At 38.3% G+C, this 27354-nt stretch overlaps 1 protein-coding gene across 2 annotated transcripts in view; it reads right to left on the bottom strand.

Moving 5' to 3' along the window:
* The window catches only part of COL14A1 (collagen type XIV alpha 1 chain), a 122480-nt gene that overhangs the window by 22479 nt on the left and 72647 nt on the right, over positions 1-27354 (bottom strand). For both annotated transcript variants that reach the window (XM_039365079.1, XM_039365080.1), the window contains exons 32-43: positions 22801-22943; positions 21604-21713; positions 19540-19698; positions 16494-16571; positions 16244-16330; positions 15001-15054; positions 13385-13480; positions 12673-12726; positions 10575-10628; positions 3611-3664; positions 1942-2013; positions 103-138 (exon numbers count right to left, since the gene is read on the bottom strand). In XM_039365079.1, coding sequence (XP_039221013.1) covers positions 103-138; positions 1942-2013; positions 3611-3664; positions 10575-10628; positions 12673-12726; positions 13385-13480; positions 15001-15054; positions 16244-16330; positions 16494-16571; positions 19540-19698; positions 21604-21713; positions 22801-22943 — 997 coding nt within the window. The remainder of the gene's footprint in view (positions 1-102; positions 139-1941; positions 2014-3610; positions 3665-10574; positions 10629-12672; positions 12727-13384; positions 13481-15000; positions 15055-16243; positions 16331-16493; positions 16572-19539; positions 19699-21603; positions 21714-22800; positions 22944-27354) is intronic.

The following is a 27354-nucleotide window of genomic DNA, read 5'->3' on the forward strand; positions in this document are numbered from 1 at the left end:
TGCCACCTACAGATCCTGAAAAAGAACAACCCACTTTTCAAAATAGTACTTTATTCTAAAAATAAAGAAGCTGTCCACAAAATCTGTAATTAAGACACTTACACGTTCACCTTTCTCGCCTTTTACTCCAGGAAGTCCCTGATTGAATAGAAGCACAAAATATAATATAAATAAGCACAAAATGTAATGTAAATAAGTTCCCCGCTCCTTCTTTGTAATTCACTGGCCTTTTTAAATGTGGCAATGTATAAGTCATAGGTTTTCAATCACACTACAGCAATAGTTGTTTAAGAAAGATCAGATTGTACTTCCCAATGCACTTCAAAGATGATTGAAAAGATTAGCAAAATTAGTTATGGTGTTGTATCTTTGTGATGACTCATGAAGACCTTTTGGCCATCTAGATATTGACTGATATTTGGGTTAGAATGAAGATATCTGTGTATATAATAAATATAAGCGCCGTGGTGGTGCAGTGGTTAGAATGCAGTATTGCAGGCTAACTCTGCTGACTGCCAGCAGTTTGATTCTCATTGGCTCAGGTTTGACTCAGCCTTCCCTCCTTCCGAGGTCGGTAAAATGAGGACCCAGATTGTTGTGTGCAATATGCTTACTCTGTAAACCGCTTAGAGAGGGCGGTAAAGCACTGTGAAGTGGTATATAAGTCTATGTGCTATTGCTATAATAGCTCCAAAGAGCTGTCACATTCCAGGCAGACATTCATAACAGATTCCACACTTAACAGTAGACTCTCTCAAACTCTGCTCTATTGGGGATCATGCATAAAAAGACTTCTTGGAAGACAGCCATTGTTTTCATTCTAAGTCAAAGAAAAGAATTCAAATAGAGCTGTTTTAAATGTCTACAGAGACAAAGTTAATGCTACATTGGTAGTGCAGTTACAAAACATGTCAGTGTTTCCAAAATCATTTATTTCTAAGCATATGGAGATAAATGGTGGAGATTTTTTCAGCTATCTTGGTGAAAATCTTCCACCCTAAACAACATTATAGTTAGCATTGAGGGAGGGGAGAGATTTACAGGGATGACAATAGGACCTTTCATTTAAAAGCTACTTGCTTTATGGGGGGAAAGATATGCTGTTGTGAAGATCATGGATAAGAGAAGTGAAATATTTGCTCTTTGCACATATGAGTGATCATTTTCCTTTTAAAAGATGGTTTCCAATTTGGCTTGGAGGATGTTAAAAGAATGCCCGGATCTCCAGGAGAGATCACGTCACATATCAAAATTGTTGGAACACAACAGAACCAGTTTTGATCACGGTCATGGCTCAGAGAAGTGCCTGGATTTCTGGCTTGTCCTATCATATTGTCATTTGTGTCTGCCTGAGAAAACATTTGCTTGATCATTTGAGGAACTGTCCAAGCCGCTGTCACGTAGAAGGCAAACAGCATATTCATCTTAAGGTTTACATTTATAAGGTATAGTTGAGGAGGTCCATCAAATAAAGATGAATCTACAAAATGTTTATTGAACTATTCTGTTACATATCACAATATACAAGTAAACTAGCCATTATTATTTCTTTTAATAATGGTGTTGATCATTCATTTAATGACCGTTCAAAGTTATGAGGGCATTGGACAAAATGACTGATCATTGATCTTATGACCATCTCAGTATTCTCTGGGTCAGGTGATCAAAATTTGGGCACTTGGCATGTATTTATGACAGTTATAGCACCCTGCTGTCATGTAATCACCATTTGTGATCTTCCCAGAGGGCTTCTGACAAGCAAAGTCAATGAGGGGAAGCTGGATTCCATGGCAAAATAGGTCATAAAAATCAGTCACGACTCTCTTAACAAACACATTGCTTGCCGATGTAAGTTTCGGTCCCAGTTAGGGTCCTAAGTAAAGGATTATCTGTACACACACAAACACACATATAGAGAGAGTATAGTGGACTTTTACTTACAGGTGGTCCAGCATCTCCTTGTGGGCCAACATTACCCATAATTCCTGGGACACCTGGAGCACCAGGTATTCCCTGCATAGAGAAAACAATAATAGAAGTTCAGACGTCCTGATTCCCTGTTTATATATAATTGTGTTTTATTCTGATATTCTCCAACACTTTGGCCCAAGAATCGGAAAGACAGCAGATGAGTCCTGATGAGGTTAACTTTGTATTTCCTTCACTGGAAAATCAAATGCAAATCATGTCCTGTAGAAGCCCAGATAAAGTTTCGTCCACCAACCAAGTTATTGCTCAGCCAGCTTTTCCACAAAAGCATCAATAAATTGGTTGATCCACAGACTTATTTGTCCCAGTGTGGAAGATTTTCCATCTATCATCCATAATGAAACCTCTCCTTTTGCATATCCATGACTATTTACTTCTCAGATGACAACTTCTTCATTGTCCATTCAATGAGATTCATTCAGGAATTCCCCAGATTTTCTTTCATTTTTCACAATCACATCCCTTTGTTCTGCCCCCTCCTGATTACAACTGCAGAGCCATTGGCTGTGTTTACATTTCACAGTAATTCATAGTTTGTTTAAGGGCACCTAGACAATTAGCCTTGTCATCTCCCAAGTAAAATATGTAGAATCATATGCTGTAAGGGACCTTGGAGGTCTTCCAGTCCAACCTCTTGGCCAAGGCAGGACACCCTATACATATTTTTGAAGACCTGTAGTGACAGAGCACCCATAGCTCCAGGAAGCAAGCTGTTTCACTGATTATCTGCTCTTACTGTCAGGAAATTCCTTCTTATTTCCAGTTTGAATCTCTCTTTAAGTAGCTTCTACCCATTACTTCTTGTCCTGCCCTCAGGTGCTTTGGAGAATAATACTTAAGACTGATCTGGATGGTTTTGACTTTTTGCAAATATATTCCCTTGATTTTCCTTTCTTACAGTTTGAACTATGATTACAGTAATCCAGGCAAAGCAAAATGGTTGAAATTGGCTATGTTAACTAGATAGAAACAAGGCATCTTTTTAAAAAGATTTGCTAGCTTGTCGAACTATTCCAGGTTTTCGGCTCTGTTGTTTCTTTCCCAAGTTGGATCGATGGTCTTGAAATGGAATTTCCATGGAAAAAAACAGAAACAAAACCTTGAGTCATGACATCACTGATTATTAGGTGGATCATTTTATGCCAAAGCTGAGACTAACTCTTGAAATAATTCCCTAAGCTTTGGAACTGACTCAGGGTTTTAGCTATTGCATGTTATGATTGAAATTAATTCAGAGATTCGTTATCTTTTAAAGACATAAAGATTCTGATGAATCCATCATTTCAATTTTCTAAAAAAGACCTCAAGTCTCATTGGAGATCCAGAAGCATTTTTGGAAATAAAAATAATGCCAAAGGGTTACACTTTATTTCACAGATAATTTTCTATATTATTAATTAGATATTTTTAAAAGTATAATCTATTTAAGAGGCATATTATTATTAAAAGTATAATCTATTTAAGAGGCATTCTCAGCCATTGTGTTAGGAATCCAGAGTTAATGAATTAACTTTGTTATTTAGCAATGAAAACGAAGTTAACACATATTCCTTATTCCCCCTTCTGTGATTCAAAGTTTTTAAACTATTTTTTAATAATGGAATAATATGATTCTGTTTACCACTGGTCCTGAGGAACCTGGAGGTCCACTTGGTCCATCTTTGCCTGTTAGGCCCTAAAAGACATGAAAGTACTTATATTACTTTTTTCCTCATTGTAACAGTTTAAAAGAACCAGCCATATAACATAGAGTTAGAAAACTGGCGAAGCCTTTGGGAAAGAAATAACAAAGGTGGTGACTTACAAAGAAAACCTACACAAAATATTCTACAGATGGCACTTAACACCTGTGAGGTTAGCAAAAATGTTTAAAAATATCTCTAGCAATTGTTGGAAATGTAGGCAAAAACCAGGTACAAACTATCATCTTCAGTGGACATGCCCCAAAGCCAAAAGATTTTGGTCAAGAATACATATATGGTTAGAGAAAATGACTTAAAAACACATAAATTTTAAGCCAGAATTATTTTTGTTAGGTATAATTGTAGGAAATTATAAAAAGGAATGTGTATATTTAATGTTACATGTATTAACTGTAGCGAGACTTGTATTTGCTCAACATTGGAAAAATGAAGAATTACCAGTGGAGGAAGAGATAATTAAGAAAATTCTAGATTGTGCAGAAATGGACAGACTGACACTGAAAATGAAAGAGAAAGAAGATTCAGAATAGTTTAGAACATTTTATCAATGGCTAGAAAAACGAGGTAGAGAGAAAGGAGTTTACCATGTATTAATAAGTTAAACATTGGAACCCAGATAATATGTTGCTGATAAAATGTTAAGAATTATAAATATAAAAAATATAAAAAATTAATAAAATATTGAACAAAAAAAGAACTAGCCATATCATATATATGAAGGTTATATTAATTCTCATATACATATAGTATTATATAAAGCTAAACAACTAAACTCATTGTCATCTGTTTCCTTTTGCTTAAAAATAATAAAAATAAGTAATGATGGAGAATTCCAATAAATGATTTGGACTAATAAAATGAATGATTGTTGTAGAATTTTTGGAAACCTTTTAATCTAAGCTCCTATGGCTAAAAAGTATTACCCATATTTATATGGCTGTTTGTAGGAGAAGGAGTGGCAGAAACTAGAGGCGGAGTCAAAAGAGGAATCAGCCTAGAATCCTTATGTAGCCACAAGCAAATTAAGTTCAACCTTCCTTTGAATTCTGTTGACCCTTATTTAATACCAAGATAGTGCTGTTAGTTGAGTAGATTCTTGTGCATATCCATGATTTATTACTAATAAATTATTAATTACTACTGATTAGTAATGAATCAGTTTAATTGGAACTTCATGTGCGGTCCTGATCTTTTGCACCTGACATTTTCTATGTAAGATTTCTGTAGTATTTGCAAGAAGATTCACATTTATGCTTTAAACCAAATGTTGTACTTTTGGAGCAACTTGTAGATGTTCTTGATTGAATAAAGTTAGTGTGGAATTGCTGCAGCTGAGTCATTCATGGATTGCTTTTGCTATGCCCAACACACAGGAACACACACACTTCATTCTCAACTTTGTGTACACTATGTAGTCCTTCTTCTCAGGGTTTGTTGTATGAGCATGTGTGCAAAAAAAAAAGATATTAATTGGAAAGCGGTTTAGGGAGTGAATCCATCTTGCCATCTTTCTGATAAATAACAGATGTGGAATTCCCTTTGCTTATTCTCCAAACTTTAAAACTTAATCCCAGAAAAGCTACAGTAGGGCACTTCGTAACAGTGTTAGTGATATGACTGTGAAGACAACAGTGAAGACAACTTTTAGCAACACCTTTGCTAAAAGTGTTCAAGTGGAGGCCAGATAGTGATTAATTTGGATTCCTACCCTGAACAAAAGGATGGAATCCATGCCTAAGTGATCCTTTTCACATCTACTTTCCACAGCATGCAAGTCGACTGGAAAACTGTTGCTTTTAAGACCATGAAGTTGCTTGCTCCATATGCTGTACAGTCTAATGCTGCTTCTCACATGGCGTTCCTTTTACACCAAAGCATGCACACACACACATACACCAAATTTAAGATATGTCTATGGAGATTCTCAATCATTTAAGTCATGGTTATCCCAAAAGTGCTTTTTCAAAAGGCAATTAACACTTTCTTGGATTTTTTTTTCCCTTCCTTGAAAACGTTTCACTTCTCATCCAAGCTTCAGTTCTGCAGAATATTTTCAAGGAGAAGCAAATGTTTTCAAGGAGAAAAAAAAAACCCAACAAAGTCCAGTTTGCCTTTTGAAAAAACACCTTTGGGACAAATTTAACCTATATATGTTGTCTGTAATGGCAGGGACGTGGGTGGGATCAATTAATTAAAAATGGTGGAGGTGGCCAGGCAGTTGAAACCCTGCCTTTTTTATCATATGCCACAATAACATAGATTTAAAAGGGACAGGGTTTTGCCCTTGATTAACAGAGCTGAAAGCAAGATCAGCTTTATAACTCAAGTGATTTTACCAATGTGAGAATGTAGTTACCACACCCGATGGTAAATATATTATGCGCTATATATTTCCTACTATTCCAAGTAGGAAAATGTTATTTGATAGGATGGACAGCAAAACTATCTTAATTCTCCAAATGCCTCTGAAACTAAAGGGTTTAAAGATTCTAAGTTTTACAATGTAGTTTTAGATTTATAAACTTGGAAGAAAGTCTTGAGATGAAACATATGAGCTGATAGTTTATGTTACATGCCCATTGTAATGTGTTATTTATTGTAATGACTGAGCTGAGAATAAATTTATGGCAAAGAATCATTTCTCCGTCTCACCCCTATGATTCCTGAGACAGGAAAATTGATATTTTGCTTAGAATCATAGCTAGCAAGCCAGTTTTTTAAAAAATGTAAACTCTTGTAAAATAGTTTGCTGTCATCTGAACAAACTTACATCTGTGTAATATACTAGGTTAAAAATTGTTTGGAACGAGGAGGGTTTTAAACCCTGTTACTGTTACTACATGCAATTAAATGCAGACTTAGAATATTAAGGGTCAAATTCCTTGAGTTTTTAAAATATATGGATTATAACATTTCAAACAATATTTGAAATCAGTCTTAACTTCATTTTAATATGATATTGAGTATATTTTATATACTTTGTGCAAATTATCAAGAAATGGATCGCACTGATCCATAATATTTTAACTGAATTATAAAACTGATGGTACTTGCAGAAATGACAAAGGTATATCAGTTTGGTTGGAGAGGGAGGGAGGAGGGAGGGAAGGAGGAAAGAAGAGAAGGAAGGAAGGAAGGAAGGAAGGAAAGAAGGAAGGGAGGAAGGAAGGAAAGAAAGAAGGAAAGAAGGAAAGAAGGAAAGAAGGAAGGAAGGAAGGAAGGAAGGAAGGAAGGAAGGAAGGAAGGAAGGAAGGAAGGAAGGAATCAGATTACAAATAGAACACGGAAAGTTAGAATACAATCCTATTTTTCTGTTTATCATTCTTGACTTTACACACAATGACTCAACGATAGACTAAAGCCAAGGAGATGGAAAATTGCAGGCAGTTAATTGTCATGGACAGTAAGCAAATAAACAATCCAAGTTATGAATAGCTTTATTCCCCCACCCCTCCTATCCATGAAAAGAAGTGATAGGCACAAAGACGTTTGAGGAAAGTTGTGCAAGGCAGGAGAAAAGTATATTTGTTTTATTGTTTTGAAGAAAGGCACTTTCTGCTTGGGAAGTATTTTTTTCATAGATTTTGCACTGCCCTGTGCTTCTATAGATTTTCCCATTGCCACCTCTATGATTCAAACAATGTTATCATTATTGCAAACTGACATGCTCTGCCCAGGTATTGGGAGCCTGGGGCCCTCCAAATGTTGCTGTAACTACAATCCTACCATTCCTCACCACAGCTAGAAAGCTACAGATTCTCCACTCTTGTTTTATGCCTCACCTGATTGATAATACCAAGATATAGAACCTAAAAAATGTTTATTTTTAAGTTAAAGTTAATTTTTTTTAACACTATAATGTTGAAATATTTGCTTCATCTATCCTTTATTTCCTTTTATCAATATACATATATACTAAGTAATATTGTATTTGAGATCTTAATATTAAGTAATTCATTTCAGACCAAAACTATTGTCACATAAGTCCTTTGATATGACGTGTAGTGTTCCTTTTTTATGTTGTACTCATTTGGATGAAAAGTTATTTTATGCTTGCAATATTCACATTCTAAAATGCCATTAATATTGCTTATTTTCAGTACTTTCAGCTTTCTAAGTAATCAAATATTCATAATTTATAATCATAATACATAAATATTTTTGCATTGAAATCTGCGTCAAAATAATGCAATGTGTCAAGATTTATAACATTTTAATAAAAGGGGAAAAAGAATGGAGTGTGATAGAAAAGTCTGCAGAAGTGAACTTCCTCTTATTTTCAACATTCTGCTTCCAGTCTCTCTCATCTGTCACCCATTTCTTCATAGCAAACACTCCATCCACAGTTTCTCAGAGCAAGAATGATTAAACTCTGCCAGTAACTATCAGATCTTCCACCAGACTTTCAATAACAGCAATTCCCAAAAATGGTAACAAGGTTGAAGTATAAGTCAGACATTTTTAGACCTTCTGACAACCCACAATGACTCATCCTTGGTCCTTAGCTTCTCATTCATTTAAACCAGTGGTTCTCAACCTTTTTACAGCCGCGACCCCGGTCGTAAGTCGAGGACTACCGGCTCGGGAGCACCGCGCATGCGTGCCACCCCCTGCGCCAGCTGAGGCATAGCCAGAAAGAGGCGGCGGCAGGCAGGCCCAGGCACTCCCGGGCGGCCGCGGCAGGCAGGGCAACCACCGGCTAGGCCACCAGCTGGCCCAGCCCAAGGCAGTAAGGCACCTGCCAGGCCCCACGCGCGCCAGCAACCCTCCCTGCACCCGCCGCTGCCCCGCTAGGCTTACCTTGGCCGCCACCCATTTGGGGCAGCGGCAGGCAGGCTCAGGCACTCCCGGGCGGCCGTGGCAGTGGCGGCGCAGGGCAACCACCGGCTGGGCCACCAGCTGGCCCAGCCCAAGGCAGGTAAGGCACCTTCCAGGCCCCACGCACGCCAGCAACTCTCCCTGTGCCCACCGGCTTCCCACCTCCCACCCCAGCCCTCTTTTACTTACTTTTTAGTTGCTCAGCAGAGAGGGAAGCTCTGCAGACTGTTCCCCTTGCAGCACCGTTTGCAGACTGGGGCTTTTGGTGGGCTCAACAGGGCAGAGACAGCCCTGGACAATTCCTATTGGCTTTTGAAAGCCAATAGAATTAGACTCTATTCAAGAGAGTCTATTCTATTGGCTTTCGAAAGCCAATAGAATAAGAAAGAGTAGCAGAGCTAAGGAAAAAAATGGCGGATCATGTTGTTTGGTGATCCCCATGAAATGGTCGTTCGACCCCAAATGGGGTTGTGACCCACAGGTTGAGAACCGCTGATTTAAACAAAGTCCTCAACTTACAACAATTCACTTAGTGTTCAAAGTTACAAAGGCACTGTGAAAAAAGTGACCATTTTTCACAGTTACAACCTTTTGCAGCATCCCCATGATCATGTGATCAAAAGTGAGAGGCTTGTCAACTGACTCATATCTATGACCTTCACTGATCATGTGATCCCCTTTTGTAACCTTCTGACAAGCAAAGTCAATGGGAAAGATGTGTTGGTGAATTTTAAGACTCACTTAAGAACCAAGTTACTAATTTATTGACTGCAGTGATTCACTTAACAACTGAGGTAAGAAAGGTTGTAAAATGGGGCAAAACTCACTTAACAAATGTCTCACTTAACAACAGAGATTTGGGGCTTAATTGTGATCATAAGTCGAGGACTGCCTGTAGTCCTTCACAAATTCCTTCTCAAGAATATTTGAAGAAAATAAGAAATTAAATAAAAAAAAAAATCCTAAGAGTAAAACATAAAACTCATGGAGAGAATTTGGTGTGCACCACATGTAATGTACACATGGACTGACAGTTCTAAAATTGTACTCCCAGACATCTGGATAACATAAAGTTGAAGAAGACTGTTATATATTTAGACCAAAGCAAATCTTTCTTCTGAGTAAATATTTATAGTGCAATTCTATTCATGTCTATGCAGATAAAAGCTGCATTCAGTTTGATAATAGTGTTTGCTCCCTGTTAAGGATGAACAAGACCCCAACAACGACATCGTGAACTGACATAAACAGGCCCTCCATGGAGTGGAGTGATTCACTTCAGGCAGCACCAGATGGTCTACGTAGAGAAAGGAAGGCAGGAATTCACTTTAAAATATTTGCCGGAGTGGGAGGAAAAACATTGGGACTCTGCTTCAGCAGGAGGAAGAGATGATAATCCCTTTTTCCAGCCTCTCTATTCCAAACATCTGGGAAGTCCAGTACATCCACCTCAGACATAAAATAATAAGAAGCCTTCTATGAAAGAATGATTGTACTCCAATTTAGTAATCTCAACCAAAATTAGCCTTTCGCAGCCAATCTCTGAAATAAATTTGGAAAATCAAGTTTATATTTGTAGCAGTTCTTTGCAGGTCCTAAGAAATATCCTTATTCTTAACCTTTGCCTACAAAATCAACATTTGTCAGACATCCTGTGTGAATCCCTCACTAGGATTCACTGAGAAGCATCTAGGACCACAGAACTAAATCAGAATTTTCTGCTGGTAGGGAAGAATAAAGCATCTCTAGGACTGGTTATGTACAACATGCTAGATTAAGCTAAAATGGACTTTGGTGTTTTGGAATTCAGCTGGCTGTGAGAATCCAACCACCAGGAAGTTGTCTGAACTGGACTGATGTCATGCTAAATGATAATATGGTTTCTTTGTTTGGATCTAGTGTGGGCTTAACACAAAACTGTGTTTTGATCATCTGGGTATAGCATTGAAACATATAATGTGAACTCATACTAGTAAGAGAAGTTTACAGTATGTAAAATTAAATCATGGTGAAACAGAGCAAAATGAAGTAGTTGGATGGTTACTATTAATTCTTTCATATTACCCTTGGACCTTGGCTCCCATCACGTCCCGGTGACCCTGTAGGTCCTGGAATACCCTGAGGAAGATACAAAAAAACCCCAAATTATACAGTACACTTCAACACACATTTCTGCTAATAACAACAACAGTAATAGTGTAAATTTTACTTATCAATATTTCTAAAAGAACACATAAATTTAAAGATAGATTGATTAATGGCATTACCCTGCCCATTTGTAACTTTTATTGAACCATGAAGCTCACAAGATAAATGTTCTGAGAGAGAGTCAGATAACATTGTACGCAATTGTTTTCAGCAGACAAGAATATGGTGAGTCTTTGTTATAAGCCCCCAGCAGCACAGAGGTAGCTGAATCCTGGGCATAAAACTATGGAACATATTCTCCATACTTTCATAACTGTGAAGATTCAGCCCTGACACTAGCAAGGATGCCAACTCAGATACACCTTCCACCTCTAGTTACAAAGCTTTCTTCTTGCAACACTGAGGATCTTTTCACAAGCCAAAAGGTGGACGATCCCCAGGACAAGCACGGTGACCTGGAGGACCGAGGAGATGCTGACATTAGAGGACCAAGTCTTTAGTCTACTTGAGTCTGAGAGGATTTGCTATCTAATTGTTGGAGAGAGACTGGTCAAGCCAGGGGGAGGAGTCAAACAGGGAATTAGTCCTCGAATGCTGTTGAATCTTATCCAGTCTTACCAAGATATAAAACCTTAGGCTGTGTATAGGCTTGAGCAATAAAACAGCTAATTGAACTCTTCACATGTGGATCTCGTTGTTCATGCCTAACATTAATATAAGACATCATGCTCTCAAGTAGTACCTTGAGACAAATGATAGTGCACTTCTTGCACATTGAAAGCAAAGAGCACTAGAGTGGAGTACTTTTAGTAACAGTTCTACCCACGAACAAAAGTCTACTCAGAAGCTCACAAAGAAACATGGACAGGATGGTAACAAGCCCAAAAATCTCATGCCATTCCTCATTTGGAATTTAAGTTATACAGCCCTAAGAATAATGCTAGCAAGTCCAAGAATTTAGAGTCCAATCCTCCCCGATGTTCTCCAACTTCCAATTGATAGCCACCAACACATATGAGAGGAGCAAAATTCACAATAAAGCTATAATTAATTTCTCTGATTGTGAAGGATCACAGTAATATTAGTAATAGTAGTCAGTCACTCATACCTGGCAATCTCTCATCTGGGTTACTGCAATGGGCTCTACATGGAGCTATCTTTGAAGAGCATTCGGAAGCTACAATTGGTTCAGAACACCCCAGCACAGACAGTTCTAGAATCTCTCAGGATGGCATATATAACACCACTGTTGCCAAGCTGCACTAATTGCCGATTTGCTTCCAGATCCAATTCAAGATGTTGGATATCACCTTTACACCCCTTTATGGATGGCTCCAGGATATATGAAGAACCATCTTGCCCCAATGGGATTAGTCCACCACACATGTTCTAGTGGAAGAAGCCTACCGTGGACCCCAGCAGCCAAGGAATTTTGGCTGGTGAGATATAGGAGAAGAGCCTTTTCTGTTATGCCGCTCCCCCCAATCCTTTGGAACATCCTGCCTCCAGAGGTGAGGTCTACCCCCACTCTCCTGGCCTTCTGGAAGTTACTTAAGACCTGGCTCTGCCAATTGGCATAGGTCCTGATGGATATGCTTTAGGCTGGAGGTAGCTGGTGCAATGACAGAATGAGGCACCATCCCTGCTCCGTGGTTTTTAGTCAATGCAATTCTTTTAATTTTAACTGTTCCTATGTTTATAACTTTTATACTTCTATTTTTATTGCATTGTAAGCTACCCATAATCACTCTAGATCAGTGTTTCCCCAACTTGACAATTTTAAGGCATGAGGACTTCAACTCCCAGAATTCCACAGCCAGCAACGCTGGCTGTGGAATTCTGGGAGTTGAAGTCCACATGCCTTAAAATTGTCAAGTTGGGGAAACACTGCTCTAGATAGTGAGATGGGCAGCATAGAAATTTAATAAATAAATAAAATAATACAGCTCTGAAATATCTAATGACTGAGTAGTTGCAGTAACTCCATTCTAGACCAGCATAGCCCAATGGTTACCTGAAGACCTGGGTGTCCAGTTTCTCCCCTATCTCCTTTTTCTCCGGTTGGTCCCTGAAAACGAATAAATACTCTTTATTGTTCATTTCTCCTTTTTTCTCATCTAAACAAAATGATTAATTGTCAATTTCTTTCTGGAGAAGGAGGAAAAAAGGAATTCTAACGTTGCTTTTCTGAGACTATGGGAAGAAAGTTTTCAACTGTGCAAGAAAAGGTGGGATTGCCCCCCATTAAATCTATAAGCCAGGGCATCTGACTCTTCTTTAATTTTAGCTTGTTTAGATCTCTGATTGTTGGGCAGACTATACATCCAACATTACACAAGCAGACTTTGAACCACAGAGTTGGCTCTCTTGAGCTTCTCTCTGCCTCCACCTTCTCATATTTGTCTTTTCATATCAAGTCTAGAAGGGAAGGAGAGAAGAAAGCAATCTGCTGATATAGCCCTAAAATTATACAGAAAAATAGCAAGAGGAGAATCACTAAACATAGAAGTATTTTTCTTACCCTTATGATTGCAGTCGCTGAAACTACATGAATATAAAGATCACTACTGGATCAGATGAAAGCTCTGTCTAACTCAACTTCCTAGTTCTGATAGCAATATTTATAAAACAAATGCTGCCAGAAGCATAACACAGAACTATTAGCACTTTTCTTCTTGTATTCCTCAGCAACTGGACAAGACGTATCTGCATAATAATAAACCTACCGGAGGTCCTTCAATTGAAAGTCCACTTGGCCCTTGTGGGCCTGGAGGCCCTTGGGGACCCGGAGTACCAATTTCACCTCGAGGTCCATCAGGTCCCTAGGACCAAAAAGATCATTATAAATTCCATGCTCAAAATGTAGAATTATACATTTATTTACTGAACATATTTTACCCTGCTTTTTATGCTAACACATCTCAGAAATGTATACAAAACACAATATAAAAATAATGAAAAATCTGTCTAGTAATTGCCAGGTTTCTAGCAGGACTTCATCTGAAAGATCAACCAGGTCTATAACAGTCAAGACATGTTTTATCAAGTACTTTAAGATGTGGCTCACCTTAATGTATTGCTCTAGAGATGTTGAGCTAATCTGAGCAATTTCTAAAGGAACTTCCTAATTTGTAATTTTGGAAAGTAGAAGATCACTATTAAGAGTTGACAATGAAACAGGTTATAATTATAGCAGTATTCAATAATCATGGGAAGACATTAATATTTTGTCTTGCTGCGAGTTTGAATTATAGAACATATGGCCTGGAAGGGATTTCATAGGTCAGCCAGACTAAGCCAATAGCTAGTATAGAAACCCAACAAATCTACCCAACGGGGTCATCTAATCCTTATTTGAAAATCTCCAACAAGTCTATCATTTTTTAAAGACTGGTTCTGATTTAATGGATTTCTCCATTAGGGAGTTCTCTTACTACTCAGGGAGAATCTCCTTTCATTTAGTTTCAACTTACTCGTTCTTGTCCTGTTCTCAGTTTCAACATGCCCTCTTTTGCATGCAACAGAGCTACTTGACTGGAAGATAACTAGCAAAAAAGAGGGTTTATATACAGCATTTTAGTTTCCCTGAAAGCCTAAGGAGAGCAAACTATGGGTGTTTAAATGCTGTAAATAAGTTGTGGAAGTTTTTCTGGGTTAGCAGACACAATTCAGAATCCTGATTATTTGTTCATTCTTTTTTAAACCATTGTTGACCAGTGATGCTGAGACTTTGAGGTGATATTAGAGAGGGAATCAAAGCATTTCCTCTATCATAAATGGTGTGATCCCATTCCCAGACTTATTATCCTATATGGTGTGTGTGTGTGTGTGTGTGTATGCCAAAATTACATTGTTCAATTTCAAGACATTTTTGATGGTGTAATCTCCTGCAGACTCCAAGTCTTGTGTGTGGGCACTCTTGTGTTTATGAGCGGATATGTAGGTGGGCTGTAGGAATTGTATAAAAACAATACATCACAAAAACATTGGCATTCCTGAAACCTTTCACCATTTTGGTGCCAAGTACATGTACCAGTATGTAACAGTCTGAGTTAACACCCTTCTTTGCAAAGCTCTAAACTGAATGTAGAAATAATAGAGTTGAATAAGAGTAACAGAAGGTGCCATGATTTCTACCCATTATATAAAAATCCTTGCACGTTTTAGCAATTTTCCTTGGTTTCCCCCCCCCCCCAAGTGTTTTTCTCCCAATAATATTTATTAAAAAAAGATAACAAAACAAACAACTCATAGGTCACATTCTACATAGACAATGAAATCATGAGGTGGGCTGAGATATACACAGGCTATCATGCAGAAGGAAGAAGCACTGGCAAGATACCTTTGGACCATCATCACCACGGCTACCTTTTGGACCTCGGAGACCTGGACCACCCTGTCAAAGACATTTAAGATTAAAGAAATCAAGTGTTGTTCAAGGTGGCACTGTGTTTTTATCTCCTACTCAAGAAAGATCCTATTCAGAGTTGAAGCCAAAGGCCCATCCTTTAACATATCTCGGTTTCTTTTCCAACAGACACAGTTCAGTACTACTGAACATAATTTGTTCTCTCATTTCATAGCAGTTCTGTTTTGGGTCCAAACCTGGTTGCAGAATTCACCAATGCAGAGGGCATCATCATCCTCATCAACCATTATCATCTCTTCCTCTCCTCCTCCTCATCCATATACCAATTCATATTTCACTATTCTATCCATAACCCTCCCCATCCCTAAATATGCTTATTTTTCTTAAGGAAATCACAATTGATATTTGGCCTTCACAAATCAGAAATTTTCTATACAGACTGACTCATTTTTTGCATTTTTCTTGACCTTGGAAACCAGCAAACTACCCAGACGAGTGACACCTGAGTAAGTGCCCAAGGGTCTTACTACTGGGACACTTAGCAAGGCTATGTTTGCTTTAAAAGCAATGCAGAAGAAATACAAATCTGACATATTTTGAAGGTATTATATTAGGAAAGAGAGAAATGCTAAGTTTCTAGGAAGTTTCTAGGCATGGCCATTATTGTACAAAGATCCTACCCAATGTCCACATTTGGTGGTCCAATAATGTACCACATTTATTCCACCACTTCCTTTTTTTCTTTCAACAAGTATCAAATGAGGAGAAAAGGATGGAATAGCTTAAAGGTTTGATTATCATCAGTAGGAAACAAACATCTGGAAAGTTTCTAGCACTCTAAGTAATGGAACAAGAGCAAAGAAGCCTTACTGCATGTTTACCGGTACTGTTATTTCAAAGCAACATCTAGAAACAAGAAACCTTATATGTGAGACACACAAATGTCACATCCTTTATGTCCCAGTGCCTTTCAGATTTGTAAAGGCTACCACTCAAGCTAGTGGGGAACTATAGCTGTTTTTCAATACAAATTCTACTTCAGAGCAGTAGTAGTCCTTATTTGAATTCTATGTGTTAAACTCTCAGCCCATGAAGAAGATAGATCATGGCAGTTTGCATCATCAAGCTATGTTCTCAATCTATCCAATAAAATTTGATACACCTGGGAGTATTTCAAGTGGGACATTAGTGAAAGACCAATAAAGTAAAATCTTACAGGGGGTCCTGCTGGCCCAGGAGATCCTTTGCTGACTTCAGAGCAGGAGCAAGAATGTGGAAGGGCAGGGCAGCCTTCTTCATCTCTCTAACGACAACAACAACAACAAAGTTTGTGTTATATTCAGTATATTCCAAATTAGGATATTCGGGATGCTAGTTACATGTTCTTCTTTTGCAGACCTTTCCAGACATAATAATAATTGAATTGCAAATGACTGAATAAATATCCTTAATGCGTAACATCTTACCAAAGCTGGAAGTTCACAGCACTTATCTCTATTGGCCCATGAAGTGGAGCAAACGATATCAAACATCTGCAGCTGGAACTGGTTAAGAAGGAAAAAATAATTTCAAAATGATTAGGCACCAACTAATAAAAACATAACAAAAACTGATCACTCATGAATTCTTTTTTTTGTTCACCAAACCATGAACTGAATGCTTACCTATGAGATATGATTGTGTATTTTTAAAAATCACCCCCAATTTACTCAAAATTTCAATTGAAGGTGACTTCCAAATACAAACTTAAAGAAACAGTAAATCATTTTTACAGTAGCCCTTAAGTCTTCTATTTTAAAGAGTAATTTATTTCCAGGAAATATATTTCAGGTATATACAATGATGCCGATGAAAGCATGCACATCTTTGTTTTCCAAAATTATTCCTCTTTCACTTCCAGTACCTAATCCTTCAAATGTCATATTTTTTTATATTGAGAACAATGCAGTAACTATTACCCATGTTGCTTAAATCAAGTCCAAAATCAGAGTTAAAATGAATATAAAACTGTAAATATTTGTTGAGCCACAGAGTTCAAATTTAGTTTTCTGAACTCTCCATTCTGAAATAAACAATTGCACAAAAACCTCCAGGTGCCAATTCACCTCTCACGCGACATTTCCAACAGAACAAACAAATAGTTTCTTTAAAAGATGCCAGAAGGAACAGAATTCAAAATAAGAATATATACTAGCCTAATTCATTTTGCCATATTTGCAGACATGACTCTTCTACAAGTGGGATGTTCAGTTAAATTCAACAGAGGACCTGGTCAGGGAACACAGGATCTTCACGGATCACAAGTGGAGAACCACTGTGCTAAGGCAAGAATCTAGCTTGATGGCTTAACCATTACACCAAAATCATTAACAATTTTATTATATTGTATTCTATCACGCTGGCTGAAGAATTCTGGGATTTGAAGCCCACAGATTTTACAGTTGCCAAGTCTCAGAAACACTACATTATATGGAGTAGGACACCAAGGTTAATAATAATAGTAAAGTTGGAAGGGACCTTGGAGATCATCTAGTCCAACCCCCTGATCAGGCAGGAAACCCTATACTGTTTTGGACAAATGGCTGTCCAGTCTCTTCTTAAAAACTTCCAGTGTTGGAGCATTCACCGCTTCTGGAGGCAGGTTGTTCCACTGGTTAATTGTTCTAACTGTCAGGAAATTTCTCCTTAATTCCAGGTTGCTTCTTTCCTTGATTAGTTTCCACCTGTTGCTTCTTGTCCTGCCTTCAGGCACCTTGGAAAATAGCTTGACACCCTCTTCTTTGTGGCAATCCCTGAGATATTGGTTCAAGGTATGCACTCTGGCAATCATTTTTGTTGTGCTTTGCCACCTAAAAGGAACTTCCAAATTTACTATCAGGGTGCCAGATATGGTTTAGAAGAAAATGTATGAGGGTTCCCCCCCCAAATTAAATCAAAAAACATTTTTAGAGCAAACCGAAGCATTCCTTATGTTTTAGTCTCACGGACCATAAGATAGCATCAAAACATAATTTTCTGAAAAATACACTGTATCTAATCAAGAGCACAGACTTTGTTAAAGCTGATTTTGTGAAAAGAATGTTTCTTTACTGAGAAATATATTTTGAAATGCATTTTTGTGAACTTACATAATCATCAACCAATTTAATTGCAGGCAACCATTTTTTGCTTCCTGTGGGTGTATTTGACCACTTGACCACTTATCATTCATACAACCAAGATTTTCCAAACAAAAGCCATCATTTCTTTCCTTTTATTTTCTTACAAAGCACCCTTCAATTGCAATTTTTAACAAGTTGGCCTTTGTCATTCCCTGCTGGAACATGGCCACAGAGGTTGCTTGGTTCAATTGTCTTGTAGGAGTTGATCTATGAGTTGCCAGGCTTAAGTCAGGAGTCTAAAAACACTTCTTTGTGCAAAGCACATAATTTTGTATGGAGGGATGGCAAATATGTACTTCACAGGCTAAACACGCTGACGTTTATGGGACTCTTTTGGTCAAGAGAGTTCAAAGGACACAACCAGATTGTCCAGCTTTGAAATTAAATCCACCTCTTCTCTCCTATTAAATTCTCTTCTTGCTTGATTAGATAATCAAGTCTCCCCAGAATATAACAATGTTCTAGAAGAGCTTCTCTTAACTTGTTGGGAACTATCATCTTGAAAAGAAGGAAGTACAAACCAAGTCTCAAGAATTCAGTATGGTCAAGTACCTCTCAGAGAGTGACCCAAATGACTGTTTCCCACTTGCATTTAAGCAGAACACAAAGATGCCTTGACAAAGTGTTGGAACATACATTCAATTAAACATGAAGTTGATGGTGGTATAGCTGAATTAATACTTTTCTCTCTGGTTACAGAAGGGGTTACATCAATCTCTGAGTGAATAAACTGAAGAACCGTCTTACCCAATGGGACTGGCCAGCCCCACTTATCCCAGCAGAAGGGGTCTACTGCAAACCCCATCAGCCAAGGAATTTTGGCTGGCACGGATTAGGAGAAGATCCTTTTTTGCCCTTTGGAACATCATGCTACAGGAGGTGAATCCACACCGACTCTTTTGGCCTTCAGGAAGGACCTGAAAACCTGACTCTAGGTCAGGGGTAGGCAACCTTGGCTCTTTTATGACTGGTGGACTTCAACTCCCAGAATTCCTGAGCCAGCATGGCTCAGCTTGGAAACCTCTCCCTTTCCCCTCAGAATGGATGGCTCAGGAATTTTGGGAGTTGAAGTCCACGAGTCATAAAAGAGCCAAGGTTGCCTACCCCTGCTCTAGGTGATTGATGCAATGACAGAAAAGGCATCACCTCCTCTCCACCTGGAACCTATGTTTTTTTAGTCTGCATTTAATCTTTTGCAGTTTTAATCTCTGTTTACATTTAGAATTGTTTTTATATCTCTGTTTTTACTATATTGTAAGCCTCTCAAAGTCATTTTGGGCAGCAAGCTGGATCAGCATATCAATTTAATTGCTGAATAATCATCCAGTTCTATCTCAGCTCTTTTACTTACTGGTGCAGAACTGTCTCTTGGTCCTCTTGATCGAACCATCCTTCCCAGGACTTCAATCCCATTAGAAGTGATATTTCCTGCTGCACTGATACTCTTCTCACCCACTTCCTTGCAATCAATCACTACTTTAGCGGTGGTTTTGCTGATAACGATATGCAGCTGGAAGAGGAGAGGGAGGTTTTAACACACAACAAGGAAGCCCAAAAGACCTACATAAACTGGAGCTCTTTGTACTGACATTTTAAATGCAATTCACAGACACACTATTGCTTTCTCAAGTTTTGATATGCACAGAGGGCTGCTTTCTTCTATGTTCCTCACTGTTATGTACCTTAAGTAACCTGTTAGCCCCTAATTCCATCTTGCAGCTAGGCAGGGACTTGCTTAACACTACTGGCAAAAGAAAGACCTGGCTGAAGATTAAGGACTGAGGGATAAATGGGGCCTATGCAGAGACAAAATGGGCAGGATCAGCCTGCTTGATCCATTCCTCTGTAACAAAAAAATGCACAACTTACATGGATTTGTGTGACTTGTCAATGGCCAAATTCCAAAAATATGGAAATCGGAGTATGTATTGAGAGAATGTCTCAAGAGCTTTGGGGAAAAAATAGGTGCCATCTTAAGGTTTAAGACATTTATTTTGACTCTTGAAATGTCTTACTCTAAAAGTAAGAACCACATCAACTTTATTAGTTCTCCAATAGTTCTCCAATAGAATTTTGTTTAGATTTTTAAAAATCCTGCCTTTATTATTTTTATAAATCACTCAAGGTACTAAACATATCTAATACACCTTTCCTCGTCTTTTTTTCCCCAAAACCACTATCCTGTAAGAAGTTAGGCCAGAGATAGGCAACCTTGGCTCTTTTATGCTGGCTCAGGAATTCTGGGAGTTGAAGTCCACGAGTCATAAAAGAGCCAAGGTTGCCTACCCCTGAGTTAGGCTAACAGTGAGTGACTGGTCTAAAGGCATTCATCAGGCTTTCCTGGCTAAAGCAGGACTAGAACTCATGATCTCCTGGTTTCTAGCCGGGTGCCTTCACCACTAAATCACGCTGGTTCTCATTTGTAGGATTGGGTTTTGTTTTGTTTTGTTTTTTAATAAAAAAATTTTATTTTCCATTTATTCAACATATACAACAAAATTCACTTTACAAAATAAAATAAATTCATAATCATAACCATGACCATGACCATAACCATAGGTGCTGCTTGCTCATTCCCCCCAAGCTGCATCCACCCTTTTGTTTGTTTGTTTTGGCACATCGGCAATTTTCAGAGTTATAATAATTTAAAATTAAAGAAAATAAAACAAAACAATACATAAATAGAAGAGGGCTAAAATATTTAATACTGAAGACTAATCCCAGTAGAAAACTATTCTGCTAGAATGTAAAAGAGAGTGGTATAAAATCGTGTAAACATTTAGACAGCTGCCAAATTGTTCCCCTTCTTTCTAGACAAGTTAAACAACAATTGTCTTACTTCACCCTTTTGCAATGATATAAGCTCTGAAACAGAATTTGGCAGCTTTAAAAGTGACATCATTTTTACAGTCTGAGAAGAAATGAAATTAAGAATCTGTTTGTCTATCAGAGAACTCAGCCAAACAAAAAATATTAGTTAGGTCTACTTACTCAGACATTTCTTGAGGCCACAAAAGGAACACTAATAAATCACATGAAGCCCCCCAGACCACTGTTTTTTGTATATTTGCTTTACAAGTTTAAAACCTCATAAATTTGGGAGAATACAGCAATAAGAGAAAGACAAGTTCTTTCATATTTTAAAGATTTTTAAAGATTTTTCCAAAAGTGCTTTTCCAAAAGTCAACTGGAGGTTTTTATTTTTTTCCTTTGAAAATGTTTCACTTGTCATCCAAGAAGCTTCTTCCGTTTGCTTCTTGGATAAGAAATGAAACGTTTTCAAAGGGAAAAAACCAAGCAAGTCCAGTTGCCTTTTGGAAAAGCACTTTTGGGGCAACGGTGACGTGGATGACTGAGAATCTCCATATATATATTTTAAAGATGTTTTTGAAATGTACTTCAGCAAGTGTCTCACCTTATGGAAACTTCCATAAAACATTTTCTTTATGTCAGACCCTTCAAAAGTTACCGTCTGGAATTCCCCTTGGTAGTCATAATTGAAGAAAGTCAAAGTTTTGCCGTCATCTGCACAGTGTAGGAGAGAATAAGGCTCAGAGAACTATCTATTTTTTTTCTTTTTAAGGTTATATACTGGTTCATCATATTTCCAGGCAAAAATCACGATCAGCCAGTGGGCCAAGGAAGAGCACAAATTTCTACATTTCATCAAAACTCATTCCCATCCCAAAACTAGGCAACCTATATAGGCAAATGGGAAGGGAGTTTTGACAGGTGGATAAATTCCTCTCCTAGACAAAATGCCGGGATTTAAATCGGATAAATCTGAGGATTCCACAGGCAAAAGAGAAGCTATTTAAATCCACTTCCTCTATGCCTATGCAAGATCATTGAGTTTAATGAAATTCCTGGTCCTTCCTTTGTAAACCAATGAGATAGGAAGGACACGCAGATATAAATGACAAATGTGGACAATCCTGGTCAAAAATGACATATAGTGAACCTATAAGTATCTCACCTATACCTTCGATGGGAAAAGGTGATTTATAAACATTGGGTTTTTTTTTCAGATTTTAATCCTGCTTTTATTACTTTATAGGTAACTCAAGGCAGTAAATATATATGTGAATGGCCCAAAGTCACCCAGCCTAAAGAGGGACTAGAACTCACAGTCTCCTGATTTCTAGGCCTGCACCTTAATCACCAAACCACATTAGCTGTCTCATACATCATATTATAAATAAGATATAGCACATAAATCCGTAGGAAACCCTATAGAAAACTGGGGAGAAAAAAAAACATTTAAGATTCTTCGTAAAAGAAAAAAGCAACTACCGTATATTCCGGCATATAGGGCAACCCGGCGTATAAGACGACCCCCGAGTTCGATGAGGAGTCGCAAGACAATCAACGCCAAGTCGCATGCCTAGAAAGTCATCTTATACGCCGGAAACTACCTTATTTCCGGCGTATAAGACGACTCGGTGTATAAGACGACCCCCGAGTTCAGCGCCTGTTTCAACGCTCTCAAAAGTCATCTTATACGCTGAAATATATGGTATGACTTCGTAAGTCCCTCATTGATAACGTGCCCCCCCCAAAATACAGATAGAACTAATCAATCACAGAACACCCCAAAACCACAAACACTTACTATCCAAAATAACTCCAACCAATGGCTCATAGCTTTCATTTAAAATCTCCCACAGTGCAAATGGCTCCAGAGGTGTTTCGGGAAGGATGCGGAAGAGAAACGTTATGGTGTAATCTGATGGAAGACCTTCTGGATGTACATATCTGTGAAAGGAAAATAAGTTTGCAGGAAGTAATGTTAGCACAGAGAAACCCTACAGTCAAGAATACCCCGTTTTCATTCACCCAAGGCTACAGAAGGCTGTGCAGAATATATCAAGTGCCAACATTTATAAGTAGATTGAAAATTATAAGCCATATGGGGGCAGAACTGAGGAAATAGGTGCTTTAAGGGGACAGTCTAATTTTGCCCCTCAAACACTTGCATAATTTTAACTAGGTGGCTTTTCCAACACTGGAGGTTTTTAAGAAAAGATTGGACAACTCTTTGTCTGAAGGGGTATAGAGTTTCCTGTTTGAGCAGAGGGGTTGGACTAGAAGACCTCCAAGGACCCTTCCAAGTCTATTAGTTTGTTAGTCTGTAAACTTTATTTAAAGGGCTCATTTTGGGCTCATCAATTCTATGAATGCTTGTGGGATTACAGAAGAGAGGCTGAACTGTTACAAACAGTTGTTATATCTGTGCCCTTCAATCTATCCATTCTGTCAATCATGATAAAGTTGCAGCTTTCCCCAAACACCTTAATCAATCCTTGCCCTTTAGTCCTATCATAATTATAGTTTTGAGCCAATCTTATTGGAAATCTGCTAGATCAGACATGTCAAACTTGCGACGTCACGTGACATCACGCAACGTATCGGAACTTTTTCGCCATTTCTGGCAATGGGGTGGGCGCAGCTCCAGTATGATGAAACCGGCCCGCGGGCCGGCAGTTTGACACCCCTGTGCTAGATGATCCCCATATCCTCAAAATCAATATGTCGCATCAAACTGCTTACAAGATTCCTGAGCAATGAGGATCACACTCTCCATACACAGCTGATAAATGCATTCCTATGACTAAATGTTATAATGTTAATGCTTTTCCTAACTTTGACTCTTATCCATGAAATTGGTTGCTGGTACTGTTCCATATTTTAATGTTCTTTTTTAGGAGTGGAGAATGCTATACACCTGTTTATATCTTTTTTCTCCAGCCTGCTGCCCTCCAGATGTGTTGCTGCTACTTTGGGAATTCTGGGAATTGTAGTTGCCTCACAGCTGGAAAGCACCAGGTTCAGAGAGGCCATAAGACATTATGTTTTTAATTTGCTGGGCTTTTATTGTGGAAAAAAGCTTGGATATCAAATTCTTAATACATATAAAATGAACAAACATATATAACTCGCCTTATCCCTCAGCACATTTTTATGGCTGCTAATTTTTCTGATGGCCGATAACATTGCAATGTGATAAGATAAAATGACTTTGTATAAAAATTTCATATGGGATATACAAAACATGAAATAAAATTGCAGGTTTTATTCCAGAAAGCTTATAATAATATTTATTTTAATGACTGATATTTCTATTCCCTACTTGTTATTTTAAATAACTGGGAGGTTTGAGAACACAGACCATATTTTCCTACTTAAAGCATCCTTAAACTCTTGAAAGATATATTGCTGATTGCTAATGCAATTAAGTAAGACATTTCTTTCATCTTTTATAATTCTCATGACGAAAGCTCACATATCCTGAAGCAGGTATGCAAATAAGGCTAACTACACTGAAACAAGCAAGCATCTCCTATTGAGGCAATTTTCAGTTCTTCGTTGGACATCTAGAAGAAGTGGCTTGAAGAAAGCAAAGTCTATGATATTCAGCTAGAGCAGGGGTCTTCAAACCTGGCCCTTTTGTGACTTGTGCACTTCAATTCCCAGAATTCCTCAGCCAGCATCCCTGGCTGAGGAATTCTGGGAGTTGAAGTCCACAAGTCATAAAAAGGTCAAGTTTGAAGACCCCCTGAGCTAGAGTGTTCCTTTTGGTAGTATATACTCATGGCTTAAAACTCTCACTACCCTTTTGCTTATTCCTTCTGGGAACACCCCCTACAACCACAATGAGAGCAGGATTTGTGGTATTTATATTGTGTCCATATTGATGGATAATACGAACACCACACCAGAATTACAGATAGCCCTCAACTTACAACTACAACTGAGCCCCAAATTTCCTTTGCTAAGCAAGACGGTTGATAAGTGAGTTTTGCCCCATTTTATGACTTTTCTTTTCACAGTTTTTAAGAGAATCACTCCAGTTGTTAAGTTAGTAATACGGCTGTTAAGTGAATCTGGTTTCCCCGCTGACTTTGTGCGTCAGAAGACTGCAAACGGTGATCACATATGAGCCATGGTGGCACTGTGTTTAGAATGCAGCATTGCAGGCTAATTCACTGCTCACTGTCAGGAGTTCAACTCTGACCAGCTGGAGATTGACTCAGCCTTCCATCCTTCCGAGGTCAGTAAAATGAGGACCTAGTTTGTTGGGGGCAATATGCTAACTCTGTAAACCTTTTAGACAGGACTGTAAAAGTACTATGAAGCGGTATATAAGTCTAAATGCTATTGCTAAGTGCTATCACATGACCCTGGGACACTGCGACCATCATAAATACAAGTTAGTTGCCAAACCTGCGAATTTTGATCAGGTGGCCATGGGGATGTTGCAGTGATTGCAAGTGTGAAAAGTGTCATATGTAAATTTTTCAGTGCTGTTGTAACTTTGAAAGGTCACTAAACAAATGTTGTAAGCTGGGGACTAACTGTAATCATTGCAGAAGAACCATCATAACAGATGATACTATATCTAGTGTAGTAGGAGTTGCAATCTGAACACCCATTTGAAACACCTGTCCAAGGTTTGGCTTGCTATCAACATTTCATCAATATTCCCGAAATAAAGGGATATTGGGGTGGCGGTGTGTGTGTGTGAATAATTAGGAAATATCTGCAGGCAAACAAATGAAAGAGAAATTCAAATGGATTGTGTCATGGGATCAATTACAATTTAAGCTTGGTGGACTTTTACTGGAGGGGGGATGTCCTCACTTGCAAGCTTAGAATTTTGAAAGAAATCAAAGGAATGTCCATAAGCTTAGAAAAAATCCAGATATCCCTAAATCTGAAGGGATAGAAGGATTATTATAGCTCTTAACTATAGGAACTTGCTGTAAAACATCCAGCTAATGAGCAAATCAAATACTTGCTCCGAAGTTTTAATCACTCCCATTTTCACATCTCTGGTTTCTAGGAGACAGCCTTTGTACCTCCAGAGACAACTTTATTTAAACTGGGAAACATAACTAAGTGCTTATTACTTATACATTATTGACTTGATTTGTTCCAGTTGTACACAAGGGTTTGGTTTGGAAAATAACATGCAATAGTCTTACGGTTTACTCTTCCCTCCTCCACCCATGTTCCCCTAGTTGCCACGTTACAAATTTGGCTTCCCCTCCCCACCAGCTTTGCTTTTCTAATCCCTAAAATCTGCAAGAATCCACATATGAGCTGAATTAGCTTTATCTCTCTCCACTTAACAAAATGCTCTTTTTTTCCAGGCAATATGTTTCTCCCTCTGTTTTCAACATTCAGACCTCATGCCAAACGATGAACCATTTTAACAAATAAGGAGGGATTTTTGAGCATAAGTCTGGCCTCGGGAAAGCTTAATCCTGGGAACACGCCAGTGAATGTGTAGGCAGCTTCTCATTAAGAGCAGAGATGGTTACTGTAAATGTTTGGGAGAAAAAGGATCCGTTCCTATTTTTTCTTGGAAAGCAAATTAAAATTTCAATCCAAAAATAATATGACAGTGAGATGTCTACCCAGGCATCTCTCCAAAACCAGCACAACTTGTAGGCCTTTTTTTCTTCTTCTTAACAAATGAATAATTGATTAAAGGCAGAATGATGGATCGTCAAAGATTAAACAAGTCCCAATATGGAAGGATGTCCTACTGTGAGCAACTCAGGATGCTGGTGTTGGGGTGTTTTCCATCCCTACAAAACCTTTTGCACATGCAGAATAAATTTAATGCCCCGAGAAACTTACAGCCACAACCCAAAGTGGATTTCATTCAGAGCTGCAGAACTAGGTGCGGTTAGTCTCTAACTTATGGTTGGTCGCTTAGTGACCCATCACAGTTACAATGAACCCCCCCCCAAAAGCCACGTATGATCTGGATTTGAGGTTCTGATGGCTGCCCTCTTGCAGTCATGTAACAACATTTTGGACACTCAACAACCAGCCCACATTTATGGCTGTTTGTGGCTCCCGGATGATTGCCTCCTTGTGATTTATGATGTTTTTCCCAGAAACAGGCATTTACTTCTGGTTTCCAGCAAAAACCACCCTGTAGCAAACAATGGGTTCACTTAATGGCTGCAGCATTCACTTAACAACTGTGATGTTCACTTAGCAACTGCCACAAAAAAAGTAGTAGAATGGTATGGTCACATTTGTTCGTGGTTGTTAAGCAAACATCGTGGTTGTTAAGTTTACAATCTTTACAACGAGTTATGAGATACAACAAAAATTGTGGCCTCAATTATGAATGTAAGCCAAGGATTAC

This window comes from Crotalus tigris, unplaced genomic scaffold, assembly GCF_016545835.1.
Source record: "Crotalus tigris isolate CLP2741 ecotype Arizona unplaced genomic scaffold, ASM1654583v1 scf7180000019953.484404808:943566, whole genome shotgun sequence".
NCBI classification, from domain to species: Eukaryota; Metazoa; Chordata; class Lepidosauria; order Squamata; family Viperidae; genus Crotalus; species Crotalus tigris.